Source organism: Suncus etruscus, chromosome 7 (genome assembly GCF_024139225.1).
Source record: "Suncus etruscus isolate mSunEtr1 chromosome 7, mSunEtr1.pri.cur, whole genome shotgun sequence".
NCBI classification, from domain to species: domain Eukaryota; kingdom Metazoa; phylum Chordata; class Mammalia; order Eulipotyphla; family Soricidae; genus Suncus; species Suncus etruscus.
In genome coordinates, this window is record NC_064854.1 from 61,809,894 (window position 1) to 61,831,651 (window position 21,758).

Consider the following 21,758-nt stretch of genomic DNA (forward strand, 5'->3'; position numbering starts at 1 on the left):
TATATATATATATATATATACTCCCCTGAAATCTCTTTTCCCAACCAAGACTTCTTCATGGGTTTTTCCTAAAAGGGAAGAAAAAAAATCTTTCCTTGCCATACAAATAAGAATTCCTATTCATAAAGATGGATATTCTACAATAAGTGGGAACAAGTGTGTACTACCTGTTTTGTTTGCTTTAATTTCTGTATCACTTCTGGTGGCACTCAGGGCTGGCTCCTGGCTCTGCACTCAGGAATCACTCTTGGTGATTGGTCTGTGAGGACCATATGGGATTCCAGGGATCGAACCTGGGTCAGCCCATTGCAAAGCAAGAGCTCTCCACGCTTTCCTATCATTCTAGCTCAAGCATCCAAGCCTGCACTTTCTCACCCACGTAGATCGATATCAGGCAATGGTGGTGATTAGCCTATGTGGCATCATGTCACATACAGAGTGATTCTAACTCTCATGACAGTGGAGACAAGAGTGAGAGCAGATTCCCAGACTAGAGGTGAGCCATGGGCACATTTGGTAACTATCACTCTGAACCCAGGGCCTGGAGCATTCATCCTTCAGTGCAGGCAGCAAACACTCATGTTGACCAAGAGGGGAGTAATAAGAGGCAGTTTTCTGGTTATTTTTAGAGTCCGAGTCCATGGGGATGCTCAGACTATTGTCAGTCCAGCACTTGCCAAATGCCGTACTTCACTGGGTACTTTTGTAGGAGCAGCAGGACTAAATCAGAGCCTAGTATCTGAGATTAGGCTGTCTCCTACTCCAGCCTTTTATCCTAGTCCCTCCCTGTTCCCACTGTCCCAAGGCTCTGTCCTACTGAGGCTCTGTCCGAGGCTCAGGGTCCTGAGGGAGAAGCTGAGAGATCCTGAGGGATCACAGAGCCTAGTGACCCCAAGTGGCCAGTCTCAGAGCTGAGCTACACCTCACCCCAATCAATGGCTCTTGCATTGTACCTTGGTACCTGGTAGAGTCTGAAAAGATTCCATCTGAGTCTTTGGAAGAAGCCTCAGAAAGTATAATAGCTCAGCAGAGATTTGCTCCTCTAGATCCCCAGTGGCGTCTTGTCGGGGACCTGCCAGATGCTCAGGTCCTGGGCTTAAATGTCATAGTAGCCTAGATTCTGCAAGACTCCACAGAGCCTGTGGCCATGCCCCATGTAGCTTCATGGTATTGCAAAATAGCTTGAAAGCACAGACCCAGAAGACCAGAACCCCATATGCCCCATGTCTCTGAGTCTTAGCAGGAGGGTCACTCAGGATATGGAGAGTCTCTGTCTACATGGCTCTGTGCCATGCCCAGCCCATCTGCAGGGATCTCAGCCAGCCCCCTACTCATTACTGGCCTTGCCAGGTGCCCACCTTGTAGTCACTGCTATGACCATCTCTGCAGATTCAAAGGTGTTGAAATTGGCCCAGTTGTCATCCCTGCTGGGTTGTCTGCCTTGCTGATTGGGCCATCAGTCCCCTGCTGTGTACTTCCTGGCCATGTGGTCCAGCTGATCCCATCAATGTGCATATCACAGAAAGTGGAGATGGGGGACCACATCCATGGAGAAGCTTCTCAGGGTTTCATCCCAGTAGATGCAAGTCTGCTGCCTTTGCAGAGAAAGTGCAGAGCAGACGACCTAATACCCCTTCTGGATATGTCCCCCAGGGCTTCTAATGTCCCTCCTTGTCCCCAGGGGTCCCTGAGAGACACAGGACAAATTCATGTGTGCAGGAGCAAGTCTGCCACATGAGGCTACCCAAAGCCATATCCCCCAAGACTCCAGATTCCTGAGCCAGAGCAGATGGATGACCCTGGCCTAATGTCTTCTAAGGTGGCTGCCACATGGTTACCACATAGCTGTAGGGTCCTGCTCACCCTCTATTTTGGGACACTTCTCCAGGATTTCCCTGCAGATCCAAGGCGGGGCCAGCAGGGAGGAGATGCAGCCTTTGCTGGACGGGGCTTGTTGAGAGTTTGCTCTGCTCCTGAAAGAAGACATTTCTTGGGGGCCAGAGAGATAGTGCAGTGGTAGGGCGTTTGCCTTGCAAGCAGCCAACCTAGGACCAATGGTGGCTCGAATCCCAGCATCCCATATGGTCCCCTGTGTCTGCCAGGAGCGATTTCTGAGCACAGAGCCAGAAGTAACCCCTGAACACTGCTGGGTGTGGCCCAAAAACCAACCCCCCCAAAAAAAGACATTTCTCATATGTGGGGAATGCCTCTGAACAGAACACAACCCTACCTTTGCCCTTGACTGTGTCCACATTATCCCTGTCTCTCATAGACCCCCATCTGAGCAGGCAGCCCTGAGTCTGTTTCTCACAATTCATGATCTTTCCGGGCCCAAAGGGGGTGACCCTGGACCCTCACTGACCAGATCCCAGACTATCCCAGATTCCAGCAGTATGAGACCTGAGGGGCTCAGAGATATAGGACCTCTCTCCCCCAGTACCTGACCTCACACTCCTATGGGGCCGGTGAGGACTCGCCTGTGCCCCTGGTGGCCACAGAAAGGAACAGCGGGCGCCGTGCAGTGTCTTGATGGTGGACAGGACATGGGTCACCTGGCCTCTGTGCCCCAACAGCTGAGACGGTGAAGTCCTCAGAGACCCTCTGAAATGGGCACCAACAGCTCTACCAGCCGAGGGTAGGTGCCTTCTCTGAACTCCACAGACTTGAGCTCCATCTCTGCTCAGCACAGCTGAGTTGGATCTGAGCTCTTGGTCAAAGCGCAGAGACTCTTCTTCCAGTAATCTCCGCCTTTTATGGGCACAGCACAGCCCACCCCTGAGTTCCTTCTCCCAGCCTCAGCTCCTCTGATGTCTTTTTTTTTTTTTGGGGGGGGGTCCCACTCAGCAGCGCCACCAAAGGACCCAGAGTCAACCTCTAGCAGGCATGATGTCAGTAATGGCACCTTTGTGTCTCAAGTCAAATATTGCTGCAAACATACTCGTTTCCTGCAGGGATGAGGATAGTCAGACCCCAGTATTAATACCAGGCTGCATTCAGCTTCTTCTTGGGGTCTCTCCCTGCAATGTTTGGGGTCTCTCCCTGCAATGCTGGGGGTCCTTGGTACCAGGCACCTGTGTGCAAAGTGACATCCTGCTCATGACTTCCTCTTGCCCCCTCCCACTCTTGTAGTGTTCTGTGATCTCAGTACAAATTGGCAAATTATTTCCCAATTGTTCATGGACCTTTTTCCAATGTATTAACCCATCTGTGAGGCATAAAGCTGCTCCTGAATGTGAACTGTTTGTTTTGCAACAAAGTCCCAGTACTTTAGCTTTTGTGGTGTAATGATGTGTTCTGGAATCCAGGAAAGGCAAGCCCAAATTCACATGCTCAGCCCACAGACCACTTTTCTCTTAATGAGTGCTGATGGCTTTTTCTCCCCACACATCAGCTTAATTCTTGAATAAGCTAAATTGCCTTTTAGCGCCTCATTTAAGACAGCTTCTACTGAGGCGAGAGAGACAGTACAGTGGTAAGGGCACTTGCCTTGCACCCGGCCAACCTGAGTTTGATCTCTGGCATCCTATATTATATCCTGAGCTCTGCCACAATTGATTCCTAAGCACAGTGTCAGGAGTTGTGGGGTCCCGTTTACTCCTTTATTTGTTATTTTTGTATCCTCAAAGAGCTCCCAGAATGAGAAATTGATTCCCATCCCCTTCCCCCTTGTGGGGGGAGATCTTGGTAATATTTATCTGTGTGGTAATCCACACAGACAGGAGGGTAAAGGAGAAAAAAGATTGGGCGCAGAGAGTCCTTTGTCAGCCTACTGCCAGCTCCAAAAAACAAATAAACAAACAAACAAAAAAACACCTCGAGCCAATCAGCAAACTCTAGCAAAAGCCCCTGAACACCTCACTCCCAAACTATTTATTCGGCTCTCAACAGCGCCCCCACCAGGAAGGTCAAGGTGGGACAATTAGTAAAGAATATATATATATATATATATATATATATATATATATATATATATATATATATATATATATATTTGGTTGTTGGGTCACACCGGGCAGTGCTCAGGGGTTACTCCTGGCTGTCTGCTCAGAAATAGCTCCTGGCAAGCACAGGGGACCATATGGGATGCTGGGATTTGAACCAACCACCTTAGGTCCTGGGTCGGCTGCTTGCAAGACAAACGTCGGTGTGCTATCTCTCTGGCCCCTGAGAATAATCTTATGGAAATGTTTTCATATACAACAGGGAGTAACCCTTGAGCATTGATGAATGGACCCCCCCAAAATTAGGACAGTTACTATTAATAACCAAGTCATATATTTTATCAGATAAACAGGAAAGTGCATTTGTACTGGATCATTATTATTATTATTTTTTTTGATTTTTGGGCCACACCCGGTAATGCTCAGGGGTTACTCCTGGCTATGTGCTCAGAAGTTGCTCCTGGCTTGGGGGACCATATGGGACACTGGGGGATCGAACTGCGGTCCGTCCAAGGCTAGCGCAGGCAAGGCAGGCACCTTACCTTTAGCGCCACCGCTGGGCCCCTGGATCATTATTTTCATTGTAGATTCTTGCAACTGTTAAATGCCTCAACCCTCTCTTAGTCATTGACCAAAATTTAGTTGTTTGGGGAGGGGGAAAAAAGAAAAACAATTAAGTAACTATTTAGTAACAATGTAATAATAGGTTAGACAATGTAGCTTGATAATTAGACAATGTAGTTGTCTCTTCCCTATTTTATTATAAAAAGGAAAACTAATTAAGTCACTATTCAGTAATTTAGTAATGATATAGTAAGTAAGCAACAACTTAGTTAAAGTGGAAGCCTCATGCCCCAATCCTAGGGGGCTGGGGAGATGCAGATCTGGGAGCAAAGGTTACTGTAAGCCTTCCCCTCTAGCACTAAGACCAGCAGCAGAAAGTCCAGGAGAGGAAAACTGAAACCGCAAGAAGTTTCTCTCTGAGACCCTGGCTCTTTATTGGGAAGCTAAAGACCACACCCTGGGGTGGGGGACAGGTGGGTAAGAGACCAATCAAAGGATGCTTCAATCCAAAGGTGCTTCCTTCCAGTGATTGACAAGCACCAACAAAAAGAGTTATACTGAGGGGCCAGAGTGGTGGCGCAAGTGGTAGGGCGTCTGCCTTGCATGTGCTAACCTAGGAAAGACTTTGGTTCGTTCCCCCAGTGTCCCATATTGTCCCCCAAGTTAGGAACGATTTCTGAGGAGTAACCCCTGAGCATAACCGGGTGTGACCCCGCAAAAAAAAAAGTTATACTGAATAGAGTCAAGACCGACCGGTTACACCAACATTTAGTAACATTTTTTACGGTGGTCAGTAAACCATAGAGGACATTCTGATGCCAATACCCATATATTATGTCATACTTCTTTTCTGGACAAATTGCTAAGGACAAAGGCAGGTATGATGAGGTTATCATGGTTGTGATGTTTCTGCCAGCTACAGAGGCCACCTGATGGTGTTCAGAGCACAGGGACACAGCAAAATGACAGGATTTTGTTTTGTTTTGTTTCTTGAGCTACACCAGGTAATGCTCAGGGGTTACTCCTGACTAGGCTCTCAGAAGTCGCTCCTGGCTTGGGGGGCCATATGGGACGCCGGGGAGTTGAACCTCGGTCCGTCCTAGGCTAGCGCTGGCAAGGCAGACACCTTACCTCTAGCGCCACTACGCCAGCCCCAGGATTTTTTGTTTTTGTTTTTGTTTTTTTGGGCCACACCCGTTTGACGCTCAGGGGTTACTTCTGGCTGTGCGCTTAGAAATCGTTTCTGGCTTAGGGGGACCATATGGGACACTGGGTGATAGAACTGCGGTCCATCCTAGGCTAGTGCTTGCAAGGCAGATGCCTTACCTCTAGCATCACCTCTCCGGCACCAAGATGACAGGATTTCTTATCATAGGGCACCCACCTCCTCCCCAGATCACCTCGAAGTAAGCTGGACAAGTCTGCCCCGCCCCCCAGGGACCGTGGTGCATGTAGTTAGTGGGGGGATGTGTGTGTGAGAGCAGGCATCAGAGGACAGAGGATGGGGGTACCCACGAAGGAGTCCCTGTGCTGTCTTTTAAGTTCCAGCCTGAAGTTCAGCCTCTATGCTGGTTTCCAGGGAGTCCATGACCCAAGTGCTCACGGGCTAGTGCAGTGCAGCGTCCCCGGGAAGACCTTAATAGTCTCTGTCTCTCGGTGGAGGGCTGGACCTAGAGCACTTCCCCTTCTGGCCACACAGCGACGCTGCTGATACATGGCCGACTTGCCTCGTGTCTCCTGGTTGTTTCCAGCCCCACGAGGCAGTTTGTGGGTGTTTTCTTCTGCAAAGGGGGCCACATCTTATGCGGCGCGGGAGAAAGGCCCCCCCCCCTTGCCTCGCAGGAGTGAATTTCTGGGCTGTCACGCAGACAGCAACATCTCATTTTGCACTAAGAAACAGGGAGAGGGTTCCCATTTCCCACTCTAGGGGAAACTGAGAGGGGTTCCTGTTTTCCACACCAAGGACAAGTATCAATGTGTTCTCAGTTCTTTGCATTGGGGACCTGCTCCTCCACACGGAAGTGGATGACAAGTTACCTCTGCATCCTCTTACTGGCATCTCTCCTCTCCCATCACCTCCTCATTCTCTACTTAACTGCTTATCCTTTGCCTCCAGTTACAACTTAGGGAGCGCTAGGACAGCGTTGTTGTTGTTGTTTTTTGGTTTTTGGGTCACACCCGGCAGCGCTCAGGGGTTACTCCTGGCTCTACAATCAGAAATCGCTCCTGGCAGGCTTGGGGGACCATATGAGATGAGGGATTCGAATCACCGTTCTTCTGTATGCAAGGCAAATGCCTTACCTTCATGCTATCTCTCCGGCTCTGGACGGCCCTGGACAGCATTTTTCAACCACTGTGCCACGGCACACTAGTGTGCAGTGAGATATTATCTGTTGTGCCGTGAGGAAAATTCCAATTTCATCCGTAATACGCGGCTTCAGCATGATTGGTCTATTTGTGAGCCGAAGCGCATGTTACGGATATAAAAACTAAAGACAGGCTGGAGAGATAGCATGGAGGTAATGCGTTTGCCTTGCATGCAGAAGGACAGTGGTTCGAATCCCGGCATCCCATATGGTCCCCTGAGCCTGCCAGGAGCGATTTCTGAGTAAAGAGCCAGGAGTAACCCCTGACCGCTGATGGGTGTGACCCAAAAACCAATAAAATAAAATAAATAAATAAAAAAATAAAGACAGATAGAAACTGACAGCTGTTGACGAAGAGATATGAGTGTGTCTTCTATTCCTGCCAGAATATCAGCTTTGTGTTCAGCCAAACAGGCCCAGGTTTTGCACTGAGTAAGAAACTGGAAATAGGGACAATTATAAAATAGTTTATTATTTTAGGGGCTAGAGAGATAGCACAGCGGTAGGGCATTTGCCTTTCAAGTAGCCAACCCAGGACCAATGGTGGTTCGAACCCTGGCATTCCATACGGTCCTCCATGCTTGCCAGGAGCGATTTCTGAGCAGAGAGCCAGGAGTGCGGCTGGATGTGGCCCCAAAACCAAAAAGCAAAAAAAATAACCCTTTATTATTTCATAATAAAGTAATTATAAAATAATTTCTTTGTGTTTATTTGATTTCTATTCAAGAGAATTACTTTATATATAGTCAATGTAGGCACAGAGTTAAATTATTTTAACGTTTTCAAATGGTGGTGTGCCTCATGATTTTTTTTCATGAAAAAATGTGCCTTTGCACAAAAAGGTCAAAAAACATTGTCGTAGGAGATGCCTTCTACCCCATATGATAAAGGAAAGGGCGGGCAGTGTGGGCGTGTCCAGGGCGTGTCTGAGACCGGAAGGGGCAGGAACTGAGGTAGGAGACCCGCCCTCTGGGACCTTGGTTCAATATTCTGCACCTCCAGTGCTCCATCGGAGAGGAGAGGTCTCTAGGGGAAACAGCACAGGGCAAAGAGGTGTTCCTGCTGGGGCTGCACGGCTGGGCTGGGGGGTTGGAGGAAGCCCCAGAACTATTAATGGGATGTTGGTTCCTGGCCTCCTCCTCTTCCTCCTGCTCCCCTTGGAATCTTGGGGCCAAGGTAAGGAGACACCGACAGACTAGACTCACTGTCCAGTGCTGGGTTCAGCAGGTTTTCAAGGGGACTCAAATCTGGGCCCTCCGTGGGTAACCCTTCAAGCTCCTGTACATGGCTCTGTAGCTGTGGGCTAGGGGCAGGCTGGAAGGTATTCTCAGACCTCAGTTTACCTTCTGGGCAGGGGTGGAGGTGGAGTACCACATGTCCTGTAGATGCGAAACTTTGAGTTGGAATGTGGTGAGTACAGAGAGAAGTGACTCTTGCTGGTGTTCCCCAGAGAAGATGATGTAAGGAAGACAGATCCTGGGCAGGGTTGGGCTGGGATGGAGACACCGGAAGCTTCCATCACTCTGGGCTATGAAGCCAGACCCCATCAGTCATACCATGTAGTGTTTGCATGCTCTAGACTAGACCATGCTGGTTAATTTGTTTGTGGGCCATACCCAACAGTGCTAAAGGATTATTTCTGGCTCTGGGCTCAAAAATCACTCCAGCGACCGGAGGGATTGCACAGCAGTAAGGCATTTGCCTCACTTTCAGCCAACCTGAAACGAACCCTTGGTTCGATTCTCGGAATCTCATATCGTACCAGGAGCCTGCCAGGGGCGACTTCTGAGCGCAGAGCCAGGAGTAACCCCTGAGCACCACTGGGTGTGACCCAAAAACCAATTTAAAAAAAAAGAATCGTTCAGGGGACCCTATGGGATGATGAAAATTAAACCTGGGTATGCTATATGCAAAGCAATTGCCCTCCCTTCTGTGTTATTTCTTTGGCCCCAGGTCCATACTATTTTTATACACTTGGAGTTAGGACTTGCATGCTGGTTGTCAGTCAGCTGCACATAGGGACAGTGCTCATCTGAGTGGAGTACTACACAGCAGGACAAAAGGAAAACCTGTTTCCCCAGCAGGAGAAAGGAAGGTGGTGACCAGCCCAGTGAGCCGTGGAGAAGCTGATACAAACATGGCCTGCAGTGAGTGATTCTGCCTGTGGGAAGCCTCACATAGTAAACTGCTTTGGAGTGGGCTTCAGTCCTGCTTCCTGGGAGACCCACCGACATAGGAAGAGTGGTGTTACACCAGGAGCCCAGGGGACATGCTACCTCACCTGTCCTCAATAGTCTCTGCAAGAAGAGACCCTCGATTCCTGTGCAAGGTGGATGTGGATGTGATGGCTAATGGGGCTACTGAGGTGCAGATTCTCAGGCCCGCAGCTGCTCAAATGGAATGAGGCCCCAGATGTCTGACTGTGGCCTCAGAGTTTAGGCAGTACTTCCTGTGTGAGGAGCCACTGGGCCAGACAGAGCCATAGAGGCCATACACAGCCCTGCAGGAAGGGGCAGGCGTGTTGGGCAGGAGCACAGCACGTCCCCAAGCTGCAGCCACAGGAGCTTAGCACCCCTTGGCCTGCAGCCCCTGCACCTGAGTCCTGAGAGCTTTGGGACAACAGAGTCTAGAGACCCTCCATCCTCTATTTCTGAGTGTCTGGGAAAAGGAGAATCCCTCCAGGCTCTGGTCCCACTTTGGGCTGGCCTGGGAAACTGACAGCTCAGCCCACCTCCATATTGGATGGACTATGTGTCCCTCAGCAGCGCAACCCATTTTTTTGATGTGTCCTTTCTTTTTTTTGTTTGTTTTTTTGTTTTTGGGTCACACCCGGCGGTGCTCAGGGGTTACTCTTGGCTGTCAGCTCAGAAATAGCTCCTGGCAGGCACGGGGGACCATATGGGACACCGGGATTCGAACCAACCACCTTTGGTCCTGCATTGGCTGCTTGCAAGGCAAACGCCGCTGTGCTATCTCTCCGGGCCCTTGATGTGTCCTTTCAACTTCACTCATATTTGTGGGCCTGGTCCAGGAACCTCTGGATCTGTGCTGGGTCAGTCCAGTGTCAGCAGGGTTGGGGATGTGGCATCACTCAGAGCCTCTCTCCCTGCACCTGATTTCTACCTTCCCTCCCCTCCTCCACTCTTCCCCTTCTCTCCTCTATCCCCTCCCCTCCTTTTTCCTCTCATTTCTATCTCTCTCCTCCCTCCCATCTCTTTCTCTCTTGCACCTCCATGTACCTCTCCTCCATTCCCTTCCCTCTCCTTCACCTCCTCTCCCCTCCCTTTTCTTCCCCTCTGTCCTTCTTCTCTTTTTCCCCCTTCCATTCCTTCTGCTATTTTTACCCTTCCTTCCCCTTTCCTCTAGTCCATCCCCTCCTCTCCTCTCCTCTTACCTCCCCTCCTCTTCCTTCCCCTTCTCTTCCCTTCTATCCTTTTCTCTCCTCCTCCCTTTCCTTCCCTCTGTTCTTGCAAATGACTAGAGGGCCCCCACTGGGTGTGTGATACTTCAGGTTCCTTATTTGGTTGTGTTGTTGGGGACCTCCAGAGGGTCTAGCATGTGGGGTGAGGAAACAGGTGGGGGCTCATGAGGCTCTTACCCACTACTGGGGGCACCCCTGCTCCCCGTGCTCCAGCTGCCTCAGCCAGGCTCTCTCCTAGGTTCCTCCAGTTTCATGAAACGTGTGCAAGGACTCTCGGGGAAGCCCCTCTGTCTGCCGAAGCCCAGTCTCAAGACAGGGGCACGAGTGGTGATATGGGAAGTGAAACTGTCCTCAGAGTCTCAGAAACAGAGGATACTGACATGGAGACAGAATCCGAAGTATGTGAACTGGACTTTGAGTCACTTCAAGGATAGACTCACTGCCCAGGACTATGGGCTGCTCCTGCAGCCAGCACTGAGCAAAGACAGTGGAACATATTTCGTGGAGGTGACTGACAACTCTGGGATCATCAACAAGAATGAAGTGGTCGTCACAGTGCTGGGTGTGTTCTGGGTGGAAGAGGACCCTCTGCTAGAGACCAGTAACGCTGAGCCACATCTTACAGCAAACCCATCCACCTGACCCCTCTCCTTGCAGATCCCCTGAGCCCTCTTCCTACAAACCCCTCACCCCTTTTCCTATAGACTTCCTGACACCCTCTCACTGTAGACTATCCTATAGTCTATATAGATAGACTGCCCCTATCCCTCTCCCTGCAGATCCAGTTGGGGACCCCTACATGTGGGTGTTGTTCAAGGATCGGAACACATCATGCCAGCTGGTTCTCAACTGCTCTGCCGAGGCGGACAACGTGATCGTGTCATGGTACAGAGATGATGTGAAGCTGAAGGAGTCTTCTGGGTCCTCTGCCCAAGTGGTGCAGTCAGTATTGGCCAACAGTAGCCATGTCTACAGCTGCAATGTCAGCGCCACCCTCAGCTGGGCCCACCGAAGCTTTTCCCTGACTCCCGGCTGTGTAGTGAGTGTGGGTGAGTGTATGAGAGTGGGTGTGTGGGTCAGTGTGGGTATGTGGGTCAGTTTTGTGTGTGTGTGTGTGTGTGAATTAGTGAGGTTGGCTTTGGGGTGTGTTGTATTATTATATAGTCCTAGTGGTACATGGATGGAGGCGTTTCTCAGCCCAGCCCAGAGCCTGCAGCCCCTACTGCCTTGCGGGTTTGTAGGTCTCAGGGTTACTTTGAGGAAATGACCCACAGCAGTCAGATAAAGTTTCGGGAGACATCCAGCTTTATTGAGGCCCTAACCACCATGTGTGGCTTCTAAACTAAGCTTTATTCAGCAGTCTTCACCAGCTGTCACTCCTGGCTCCATGCTCAGAAATCGCTCTTGGCAGGCACGGGGGACTATATGGGTGCCGGGATTCGAACCACCGTCCTTCTGCATGAAAGGCAAATGCCTTACCTCCATGCTATCTCTCCGGCCCCCCCAATTTTTTTTTGTTTGTTTGTTTTGGGTCACACCAGCAGCGCTCAGGGGTTACTCCTGGCTCTGCAATCAAAAATCGCTCCTGGCAGGCATGGGGGATCATATGAGATGCTGGGATTTGAACCACTGTTCTTCCTGGATTGGCTTCATGCAAGGCAAACACCCTACCACTGTGCTATCTTTCCGGCCCAGTTTAAAAAAAAATTTTTTTTAAATATGGAATGCGGGGCCAGAAAGTTAGCATGGAGGTAAGGCTTTTGCCTTTCATGCAGAAGGTAGGTGGTTCGAATCCCAGCATCCCATATGGTCCCCCGAGCCTGCTAGGAGCAATTTCTGGGCATAGAGCCAGGAGTAACCCCTGAGCACTACCGGGTATGACCCAAAAAAAAAAAAAAAAAAGAAAAAGGAATGCTTCATGAATTTGTGTGTTATCCTTGTGCAGGGGCCATGCTAATCTCTGTATCGTTACAAATTTAGTATATTTGTGCCAAGCGAGCACAAAAATTCTTTTTTGTTTATTGTTTGTGACACACCCGGAAGTGCTCAGGGGTTACTCCTGGCTCTGCACTCAGAAATCGCTCCTGGCAGGCTCGGGGACCATATGGGATGCTGGGATTCAAACCAATGTCTTCCTAGATCGGCTTCATGCAAGGCAAATGCCCTACCACTGTGCTATCTCTCCGGCCCATTTTAAAATTCTTTTTTTTTTGTTTGTTTTTTTGGGGCCACACCTGGCATTGCTCAGGGGTTACTCCTGGCTGTCTGCTCAGAAATAGCTCCTGTGCTATTTCTGAGCATGGAGCCAGGAGTAACTCTTGAGCACTGCTGGGTATGACCCAAAAACCACACACACACACACACAAAAGAAAAACACTCCTGGCAGGCACGGGGGACCATATGGGACACCGGGATTCGAACCAACCACCATTGGTCCTGGATCGGCTGCTTGCAAGCCAAATGCCACTGTGCTATCTCTCCGGGCCCTAAAATTCTTTTTTGGGGGGGCCGGAGAGATAGCATGGAGATAAGGTGTTTGCCTTTCATGCAGAAGGTCATTGGTTCAAATCCCAGCACCTCATATGGTCCTTTGAGCCTGCCAGGAGCTATTTCTGAGCATAGAGCCAGGAGTAACTCCTGAGCGCTGTCAGGTGTGACCCAAAAACTAAAAAAAAAATTCTTTTTTTGTTTGTTTGTTTTGTTTTGTTTTGTTTTTGTGACATGCCTGGAAGCGCTCAGGGGTTACTCCTGGGTCTTAGCTCAGAAATCGCTCGGGGCCTGGAGAGATAGCATAGCGGTGTTTGCCTTGCAAGCAGCCAATGCAGGACCAAAGGTGGTTGGTTCGAATCCCGGTGTCCCATATGGTCCCCCGTGCCTGCCAGGAGCTATTTCTGAGCAGACAGCCAGGAGTAACCCCTGAGCACTGCCGGGTGTGGCCCAAAAACCAAAAAAAAAAAAAAAAAAAAAAAAAAAGAAATCGCTCCTGGCAGGTTCGGGGGCCATATGGGATGCCGGGATTCCAGCCACCGTCCTTCTGCATACAAGGCAAATGCCTTACCTCCATGCTATCTCCGGCCCCAGTTTAAAATCCTTTTTTTATTTTTGGTTTTTGAACCACACCCGTTTGATGCTTAGGGGTTACTCCTGGCTAAGCGCTCAGAAATTGCCCCTGGCTTGGGGGGACAATATGGGATGCCGGGGGAACAAACCACGGTCCTTCCTTGGCTAGCACTTGCAAAGCAGACACATTACCTCTAGTGCCACCTTTCCGGCCCCAGTTTAAAATTCTTTTTTTTTTTTTTTTTTTTTTTTGGTTTTTGGGCCACACCCGTTTGACGCTCAGGGGTTACTCCTGGCTATGTGCTCAGAAATCGCTCCTGGCTTGGGGGGACCATATGGGACGCCGGGGGATTGAACCGCGGTCCTTCCTTGGCTAGCGCTTGCAAGGCAGACACCTTACCTCCAGCGCCACCTACCCAGCCCCCAGTTTAAAATTTTTTTTTTTTTTTTGGTTTTTGGGCCACACCCGGCAGTGCTCAGGGGTTACTCCTGGCTGTCTGCTCAGAAATAGCTCCTGGCAGGCACGGGGGACCATATGGGACACCGGGATTTGAACCAACCACCTTTGGTCCTGGATTGGCTGTTTGCAAGGCAAATGCCGCTGTGCTATCTCTCCGGGCCCCAGTTTAAAATTCTTAATGCTATTTAACCAAGTACTTTTATTCTGGAACATTCTTAGTTCCTATCAATAATCTTCCCTAAACAATATTACAAGAACATTTCTGCAGAAAATACAATCAGAAAACAGGCTACTATATTAAGATAAACAAAACATTATGCAGTTGAAAATATTAATTAGGAAAAATTATAAAGCACATTTAAACCAGCAAGACAATGATGCAACTAGGGTTAAGAAATAACCTGATTCGATCCCCCGGTGTCCCATATGGTCCCCCAAGCCAGGAGCGACTTCTGAGCGCATAGTCAGGAGTAACCCCTGAGCGTCAAACAGGTGTGCCCCCCCCAAAAAACACAAAAACAAACAAACAAAAAGAATAACCTGAAACAGTTCAAATGCAGGTTTTAAAAATCAGCTTTTGTGGGGCCGGGCGGTGGCGCTGGAGGTAAGGTGCCTGCCTTACCCGCGCTAGCCTTGGACGGACCGCGGTTCGATCCTCCGGCGTCCCATATGGTCTCCCAAGCCAGGAGCGACTTCTGAGCGCATAGCCAGGAGTAACCTCTGAGCGTCAACGGGTGTGGCCCAAAAAAAAAAAAAAAATCAGCTTTTGTTGGGCTTCGATGGCTTTTGTTGTTTTTATCCTTTTTTTTTTTTCCATCACCATGACCATGTTTGTCCAGACACTGATAAGCTGTGGGTGACTCCCAGGGTGCCTGGGCTCGCCATGTGTTTTGGCTCCGCGAAATCCGCAGGCAGTCCTGGGCTGGAGCCTTGCACGCCATTCCACTTGCTTGCTTGGGAGCTCCCCTGCCGCTGCCGGCTTCTCTGCACCTCAGAGCAGCTCATATTGGAGTGCGGTACCTGAATGCAGGGAGCAGCTCTTTGTCACTGTGGCCATGTATCTGGAAGTTAACCTGAAAGTCCATTAGTTGCAATGCCAGAATCCATGTCTGTAGGTCTCATCCAGATATCAGTCTGCCATCAATGAAGCCTTTTCCTTCTGGTCTTTTTCCAATCAGTGGCCTCTATAAGCTTCTTCAAATTGAGAGGCCGAGGTCCTGGGCCTATAGTGAGCTGCTCCAAGCTTTCAGCTACCTCCTTTTCAAAACTACCCTCTCTGCCACCAGAAGGGGTCTCTGCCATGTTTATTTTATTATATTTATTTATTTATTTATTTTTGTTTTTTGGGTCATACCCGGCAGCACTCAGAGGTTACTCCTGGCTTTACACTCAGAAATTGCTCCTGCCAAGCTCGGGGGACCATATGAGATGCCGGGATTTGAACCACTGTCCTTCTGCATGCAAGGCAAACACTCTCCCTCCATGCTATCTCTCCAGACCCAATTTATTTTTTTTTTTTTTTTAGTTTTTTGGCCATACCCAGTGCCACTCAGGGGTTACTCCTGGCTTGGGGGACCATATGGGAAGCTGGGGGATTGAACCACGGTCCATCCTAAGCTAGAGCACACAAGGCAGACAGACGCCTTACTGTTTGTGCCACTACTCTCCACCATGTTTAGATTAGGCGCCATATGGTCCAACCTTTTGGGCTCTTCAGTCTCCTTCAGCTGAAAAGAGCCAAGATTAACCACAAGACCAGGAATCTCACCATCATCGAGGTCTTCTAGGGTCCAGAATTCAAGTTCATGTCCAGGCTCCAATCTTAATTATTAATTACATAGTCCTAGTGGTGCATGGATAGATGGAGAGGCCTTTCTTGGCCCAGCCTGGCACCTGCAGCCCCTATGGCCTGGTGGGTCTATAGGTATCAGGATAATGGCGAGGAAATGATCCACAGCAGTCATATAAGATTTCAGGAGACATCAGCTTTTTTCTTTTTCTTTTTTTTTTTTGGTTTTTGGGTCACACCCGGCAGCGCTCAGGGGTTACACCTGGCTTTACACACTCAGAAATCGCTCCTGGCAGTCTTGGGGGACCATAAGGGATGCCAGGATTTGAACCAATGACCTTCTGTGTGAAAGTCAAACACCTTACCTCCATGCTATCTCTCCAGTCTCGACATCCAGCTTTTGGAAGGCCCTAACCACCATGTGTGGCTTGTAAGCTAAGCTTTTTTTTTTTTTTTTTTGGGTCACACCCGGCAGTGCTCAGGGGTTATTCCTGGCTCCAGGCTCAGAAATTGCTCCTGGCAGGCACGGGAGGACCATATGGGACGCTGGGATTTGAACCGATGACCTCCTCAATGAAAGGCAAACGCCTTACCTCCATGCTATCTCTCCAGCCCCGTAAGCTAAGCTTTATTCAGCTACCCTGCACCCCTCCTGTGGCTCCTCTCTTTCTGGAGGGGTAACAGGGTGTATGTGGATAAATGAGAGTGTGGTTGTCTATGGGCGAGAAGCGAGAATAAATGTAATTGGCTTTGGGTGCATGTGGGGGTGAATGTGTGTGACTGTGTGATAGGACTCCCACCCATCACAGGTCTTTTTTTTTTTTTTTTTTTTTCTTTTTTTTCAGATGCCTCTGAGTCTCAGCCCAGCTTTTCCCTCTGGTTGGTGTACCTGGGGGTCCTGCTGGCCGTAGTTCTCCTGAGCACCATCACCTTCATCTTCCTATGGAGGAAGAGGGGGAGGACAGGCCAGACAGGTGAGGGGACTGGGCAGGGTTGGGATGGAAGGCACAGTACTGAGTGTGGGATCATGTATGGAGAGCACATGTATGGAATAAATAAGAAGGGGAGGCCTCTGCATCCTCCCAGCTCTACTTCGTTTTTCCCCCATGCAGAATGATTTTGGGGGCTGCCTGTTTCTTTGGGACATGGGGTGGGTGTGGGCAGGGTAATTTATGGAGCCTCTGCAGCTCTGAACTTTGTCCTGTCAGATGCCTGCAATCAGGAAATCGTGGAGCAGAGCCTGCCAGTCTCCCAGGACCCCTGTCTGGTGCAGTCCAACTATGCTCAGGTACAGGGGTCCACCAGGGACAGAGCAGTATGGGGGTGCAGTCCTTGGCCATACCCCAGTGGACCTGCTGGCTGTGGGGGAGAGTCTAGAAGTGGGGTTGGTGGATGGGGGGCTGAGAGCATGGGGGCTTGTGGGAATGAGTTCTTACTTGGGCAACTCCCAGGGTCTAGTTGGGGGAACTGTGGGCCTCAGAGCACCTTCTGTGCTTGGCTTAGAGTTGGTGCTGCACTTTGGGACTGAGGGGGATACACAGGGATCAGAGACTCAGATGCCTGCCAGGGCAGAGGGTCTACAGGTGACTTTGAGGGGACAGGCCTGGGGACTTCTGTGGAAGAGAGTCCCTGCCCCGTTGATGCCCATCATGGCCTCTGCATGGGGGGGCCTCTCCCTGACCTGTCACCTGCCCCACCCTGGATGTCCCAATCTGAGCTGCATCAATAAACCCCCTTTCCTCCAAAGGTAGGGCACAGCCCCCATGAGGAAGCAAGCACCGTGTACTCTGTGGTCCACAGTCGTGGCCAGAAACAGAAACAAAACCAGAACCAAAACCAGAACCAGGTACTTTCTCTGATTCTTGCCTGGCCCCACACAGCTCCCCGTATACCCAAAGTGTTTGTCTGAGTGGGAAAGGAGGACCAGAATGGTGGAGGAAATCTGACCCAGGGCCAGCTCAGTCCACTGGGGACTGCGGACATCATCACTTCAAACTCCTGAGTGATAGGAAAAGCCAGCAGAGGACCCTGAGCCTTTCTGGGGGATCAGAAGCTTGTCAGAGACAACAGGGAAAGATCCAGAAGAGGAGGAGGGTAGCTGGTCTCACAGTCCTGAAAGCTGAGTGTGAGGTAAAGGGGTAAACCCCCCATCTGAGCTGTCTCCTCCCCAGTGCTCAGTGTCTACACCGCCAGAGAGTGAGTCCATGACACTGTACTCAATGGTGCAGCTGTCCCAGGTGAGACTGGGTCCCTGTGCCCTGATGTCCTGCTCTCCCTGGGACCCTACCCACTCTGTCCTGCTTTCCCTGAAATCCTGTGCTTCTCAGCCCTGCTTTCCTGGAACCCCACCCCACCCTGCCCCAGCCAGTCTGACTCCCTGGGCTGAGTTCATCACTATGATTCCAGCCCACCAGGAATAAAACTCCCAAGGCCTCAATGGGCTGTACTATCTACCAAGAGGTAAGACCAGGGGGTGAGGTGGGGGGCTGGTCAGGGCCAGGGAAAAGCCCTCACCCAAGACTCAGAGACAGTGTGGGGTGGGGCAAGGGGTTCATGAAGATGAGCCTGAGCTAGGGTTCTGAGGGTTGGTTGAGTTTTATTGGGGGGAGTTTGACTTTTGCTCTGGGACCACCCCAATCTTGCCTTTCTTTCCCAGGGGGTGTTGGATATTGGGGGACAGAGACAGAGGGCCAGGGGCCTAAGGGGGTGGCTGCTATAGGTGGACCTGTGGAGGAAGTGTAGGCTAGGATGACACCCACGACACCGGCATGGTGAGGTGCAAATTTAGAGTCTATACTTTTGCCCCTTCGGGCTGCACACTCTTGCTCAGTTTCTTTGGGGGCTTCACTTCCTGCATCTGTACTGGTAGAAGGGGCAGGAGCACCCCCCCTCACCCCCCCTGCCAGGGCTAAAGCTTCTCTTCCCTCCCCCAGATCGGGGAGTTAGAACCTGGGGCCCAGAACCCAGCTCGGCTGAGCCGCAAGGAGCTGCAGAACTTCAAGGTGTACTGGTAGGGCCGGCCAGTCCTGCGCCCCGAGCTGTAGGCTGTGGGGTTCAGCACATTTCCTGTGGTCTCAAGGGGCTGGGGGGCTGGGTTTCCCTTCCTGCTGCACCCTCCTGTCCCTATCTCTCCTTCCTGCTGCCAAGGCTGCATGGGGTCACCTTGCCTTCGGCCTGTGAGCCCTGGGCTAAATGAACTGTGTGCAGCACCAGGACAGAGCAGCTAAGGGACCCCCAGAGCAGCTCATGAACACTGCATGGGCTGGGAGGGCAGAACAGGTCAGGTAGATCAGGTCAGGCATCCAGGACCTACATCTGCAGGCAGCTCACCAGTGCTTCTGGCCTGGGCTTCTGCTCTGCTCTGAGTGCTCTGGGTCACCACAACTCCTGCTACTCTCAGTGAGGACTGGACATCTTCCTGCTGTGGACACGGAGGACTGACGTGAAGGGTCCCCAAGGACCAGCAGTGTCAGCGTGGGGGGCCAGTTGATTCCTGCTGATGAGGGGCCTGTCCTTCCAGCCCATGGGAGGGCTTCCAGAAGGAGGCAGAACAGTGCGCTTCCAAGTGGCAGAGGAGCTCTGAGCATTGAGGGGCCCTTGAACTCCCCTGGTTATCAATAAAGAGATGGTAGCTCAGAACTGGAGTGAGGAGGTGACTTTGGTACTTGCAACTGTGGGTCTGATCACAGACTCCCATACCCACTAGGCCAAGCCTAGCACCAGAGCCCTAGATGCAAACAGGCCCAACAGGGAAAAAAGAATGTTCAGCATGGAATCCAGAGAGACCATGCCCATGGAGAGAGGCAGGAGGAAGATGATGAAGGCAGGACCAGCCCCCCCACCCCCACCCCCCGCCCCTAGGTTTCTTTGAGCCCAGAAACTCCAGCCTTTGCTATTTCCAAATATGTACCTTGAGCACAGACTTGCAGTCTCTTGTCCCCACCCCTGCCATTCACCCAGGCTGGGGCACACACAGCAGGGACCCTAGCTGATCCCCACTGGAAACCCTCCACAGGGAGGGGTAAGGAGGGGGCTTGTCTGCAGGAAGTCCAGACTTGGGGAGGGGCAGGCTCAGCTACGTCACAGAGTTCAGGTGATGCTGGATCTAGCCACTGCTCCATGGGACAATGCTGGGGAGCTCCGGGGTCCGCAGCACCCCCTGCAGCAGTCCCTGCTCTGTCCGTCCATATTGGTTCTTGTGTCAGCTGGGGTCTTAATGACCTGCCGGGAGCTTGGAGTGTGCCAGAAAGGAGACCCTTGACAGTGGGAATGCCACCAGGACTCTCTCCCTGTCTCTTTGCATCTCTCCTTCAAGAGGTGGTGCCCCCAGAAGGCAGCAAGTGAGCTGGCTGAGATCAGTCCTCTGGGTCCCCTCCAGAGGTTTTCTCCCCTCATGCTGGCGACCCAGGGGAGCTGTGGAAACAGGATGGGGGGGTGGCTCACACATGCTCTGCAGCTGCACCACCACCAGCCAGAGCCCCTTCCGCCACCCCCTTAACCCGGCAGCTTCTAACACCTGTGGTTTCTCTGCAGATGCTCCTGGAAACTGGGCTGCTGTACATGAGTGAGAGTGTGCACGTGAGAGTGTGCAAGCACGTGTATGTGCATGAGTGTGTATGTGTAAGTGTGCGTATATGATGTCTATATGCACAATTATGCATGCATGTATGAATATATTCATGTGTAACAGTGTTATGTGCATGTGAGTATGCAGGTATTGCATGAGTCAGAGTATGTAACTGGGCAAGTGTGCATGGATGGTGTGCATGCATGTGTGAGTACATTATGTGCATGAGTGTGTGCACATGAATTGCATGTGAGTATTCATGTGTTGTGTGTATGTGGGTCAGTGTGCATGTGTTTTGTGCAAACATGGGTGTGCATGTACGTGCATGAGAGTGTGTGTATTGTGTGCACATGTAATTATGCTTGCATGCGCATGATACTGTGAGTGTACATGCATGATCATTCATGTATGTGCATGAGTGAGTGTGTGCATTTGTGTGTTTGCCGCTATCCAGATGTATCCAGCTGTGAAGCAGTCCTTTCTCCTACTGCCCGCCCTGGGATTCAGGGACAAAGAGGATGTGAGGAGTCCCAGGCTGGCTCTCTGCCTATGTCCAGCCCTGACCTGGAGACCCTGAGTGCTGGCTCCAGGGGGCAAGGGGCCCCCCACAGGGCTGTCATCTGCACAAGAGCTGTACTTGATGGGCTCTGCCCTGAGATTTGGGGTGTCAGGGTTCTGCCAGAGTGCTGGGGGTTTTCTCTGGCCAACTGGACCTTTAGGCCAAAGCTCAGGTAGATTGAGGACTCCCCTCTCTAGCAGCCTAGCTCCACATATCTAGAAACACCCAAACCTTCCTTCCATGCAGAGACTGTGAAGAAATGAAACTGCTTTGGATTTGAGGGCTGTCTAAGCTGCCCACAGCTAAGTAGGTGCCTTTCCCAGCTCCCACTGTTGCCCCCAATTTCCACGTCCCTGAAGGGGCCTAGTCATCTTTTCTTCTGTTCTCAGTGGAGGCTCCCCCACCCCTTAGGGCAGCACTTCCTGTGGTGTGAGCCCTGCACCCCACCTGCGGCCTCACTTTCCTCTCAGCCCCTCACAGTCAGTGGCATGGCAGGTGACACCTCTTCCCACTAGCATTTGCTCTAAACAGCCTCCTTTGCTCAGTAAAACTTTCTCACCAAAGAGTGGAAATTGAGGGCTGTCATGGGAATATCAGGCTCCCACACATACATACACACAAAAAAAACCCCAGAGTGAGTGTACCATGTTTGTGTTTGCTAGGACATGTTGTCCAGCATAGAGAGGTGGCCCTGCAGTGAGATAATTTCCCAAAGCACAAACCCCTTAGGGATAGAATGGGAGGGAGAGCAGGGGATGGGAGTTTGATCTCCCTGTATTTGGTAGATACCCCATGAGAGCAGACAGATGAGACACATACAGGGATTAGGAGCTGAGGAAGACCTGTAAACGGAGGGATCCCCATGTCCAAGTCAGCACCTCAAATACCACCCTGACCCAGCAAGAAGGTGTTGGGGGATAGCTGGGGTTCCCAGGAAAGCACAATCACTGTGGGGTCCCCATGGCCCTCTCTGGTGGTCCCAGGTGCTAACCACAAGCTTGGGAGACCACATGGTCCAAGAGAGTTGACAA

At 51.0% G+C, this 21,758-nt stretch overlaps 1 protein-coding gene and 1 non-coding gene across 2 annotated transcripts; one reads left to right on the forward strand and one right to left on the reverse strand.

Annotated features, from left to right (window-relative positions):
* The first annotated feature begins 10,427 nt into the window (after positions 1-10,427).
* CD244 (CD244 molecule) lies at positions 10,428-21,242 on the forward strand. Its single transcript, XM_049777619.1, has 10 exons — positions 10,428-10,446; positions 10,531-10,893; positions 11,072-11,341; positions 14,724-14,828; positions 16,513-16,575; positions 16,810-16,889; positions 17,773-17,838; positions 18,535-18,603; positions 20,135-20,221; positions 21,117-21,242. The coding sequence occupies exons 1-10, from the start codon at positions 10,428-10,430 to the stop codon at positions 21,240-21,242; spliced, it is 1,248 nt and encodes a 415-aa protein (XP_049633576.1).
* On the reverse strand, positions 12,193-12,296 carry LOC126015293 (U6 spliceosomal RNA). The gene has a single exon (XR_007498172.1). It is a non-coding gene; the product is annotated as a U6 spliceosomal RNA (small nuclear RNA).
* Positions 21,243-21,758: the final 516 nt, after the last annotated feature.

Coding starts and splice junctions, on each gene's coding strand:
- CD244 (XM_049777619.1), top strand. Junction 10,894..11,071: donor GGACCCTCTGCTAGAGACCA/GTAACGCTGAGC, acceptor CTCTCCCTGCAG/ATCCAGTTGGGGACCCCTAC. Junction 18,604..20,134: donor AGGAGCTGCAGAACTTCAAG/GTGTACTGGTAG, acceptor GTTTCTCTGCAG/ATGCTCCTGGAAACTGGGCT.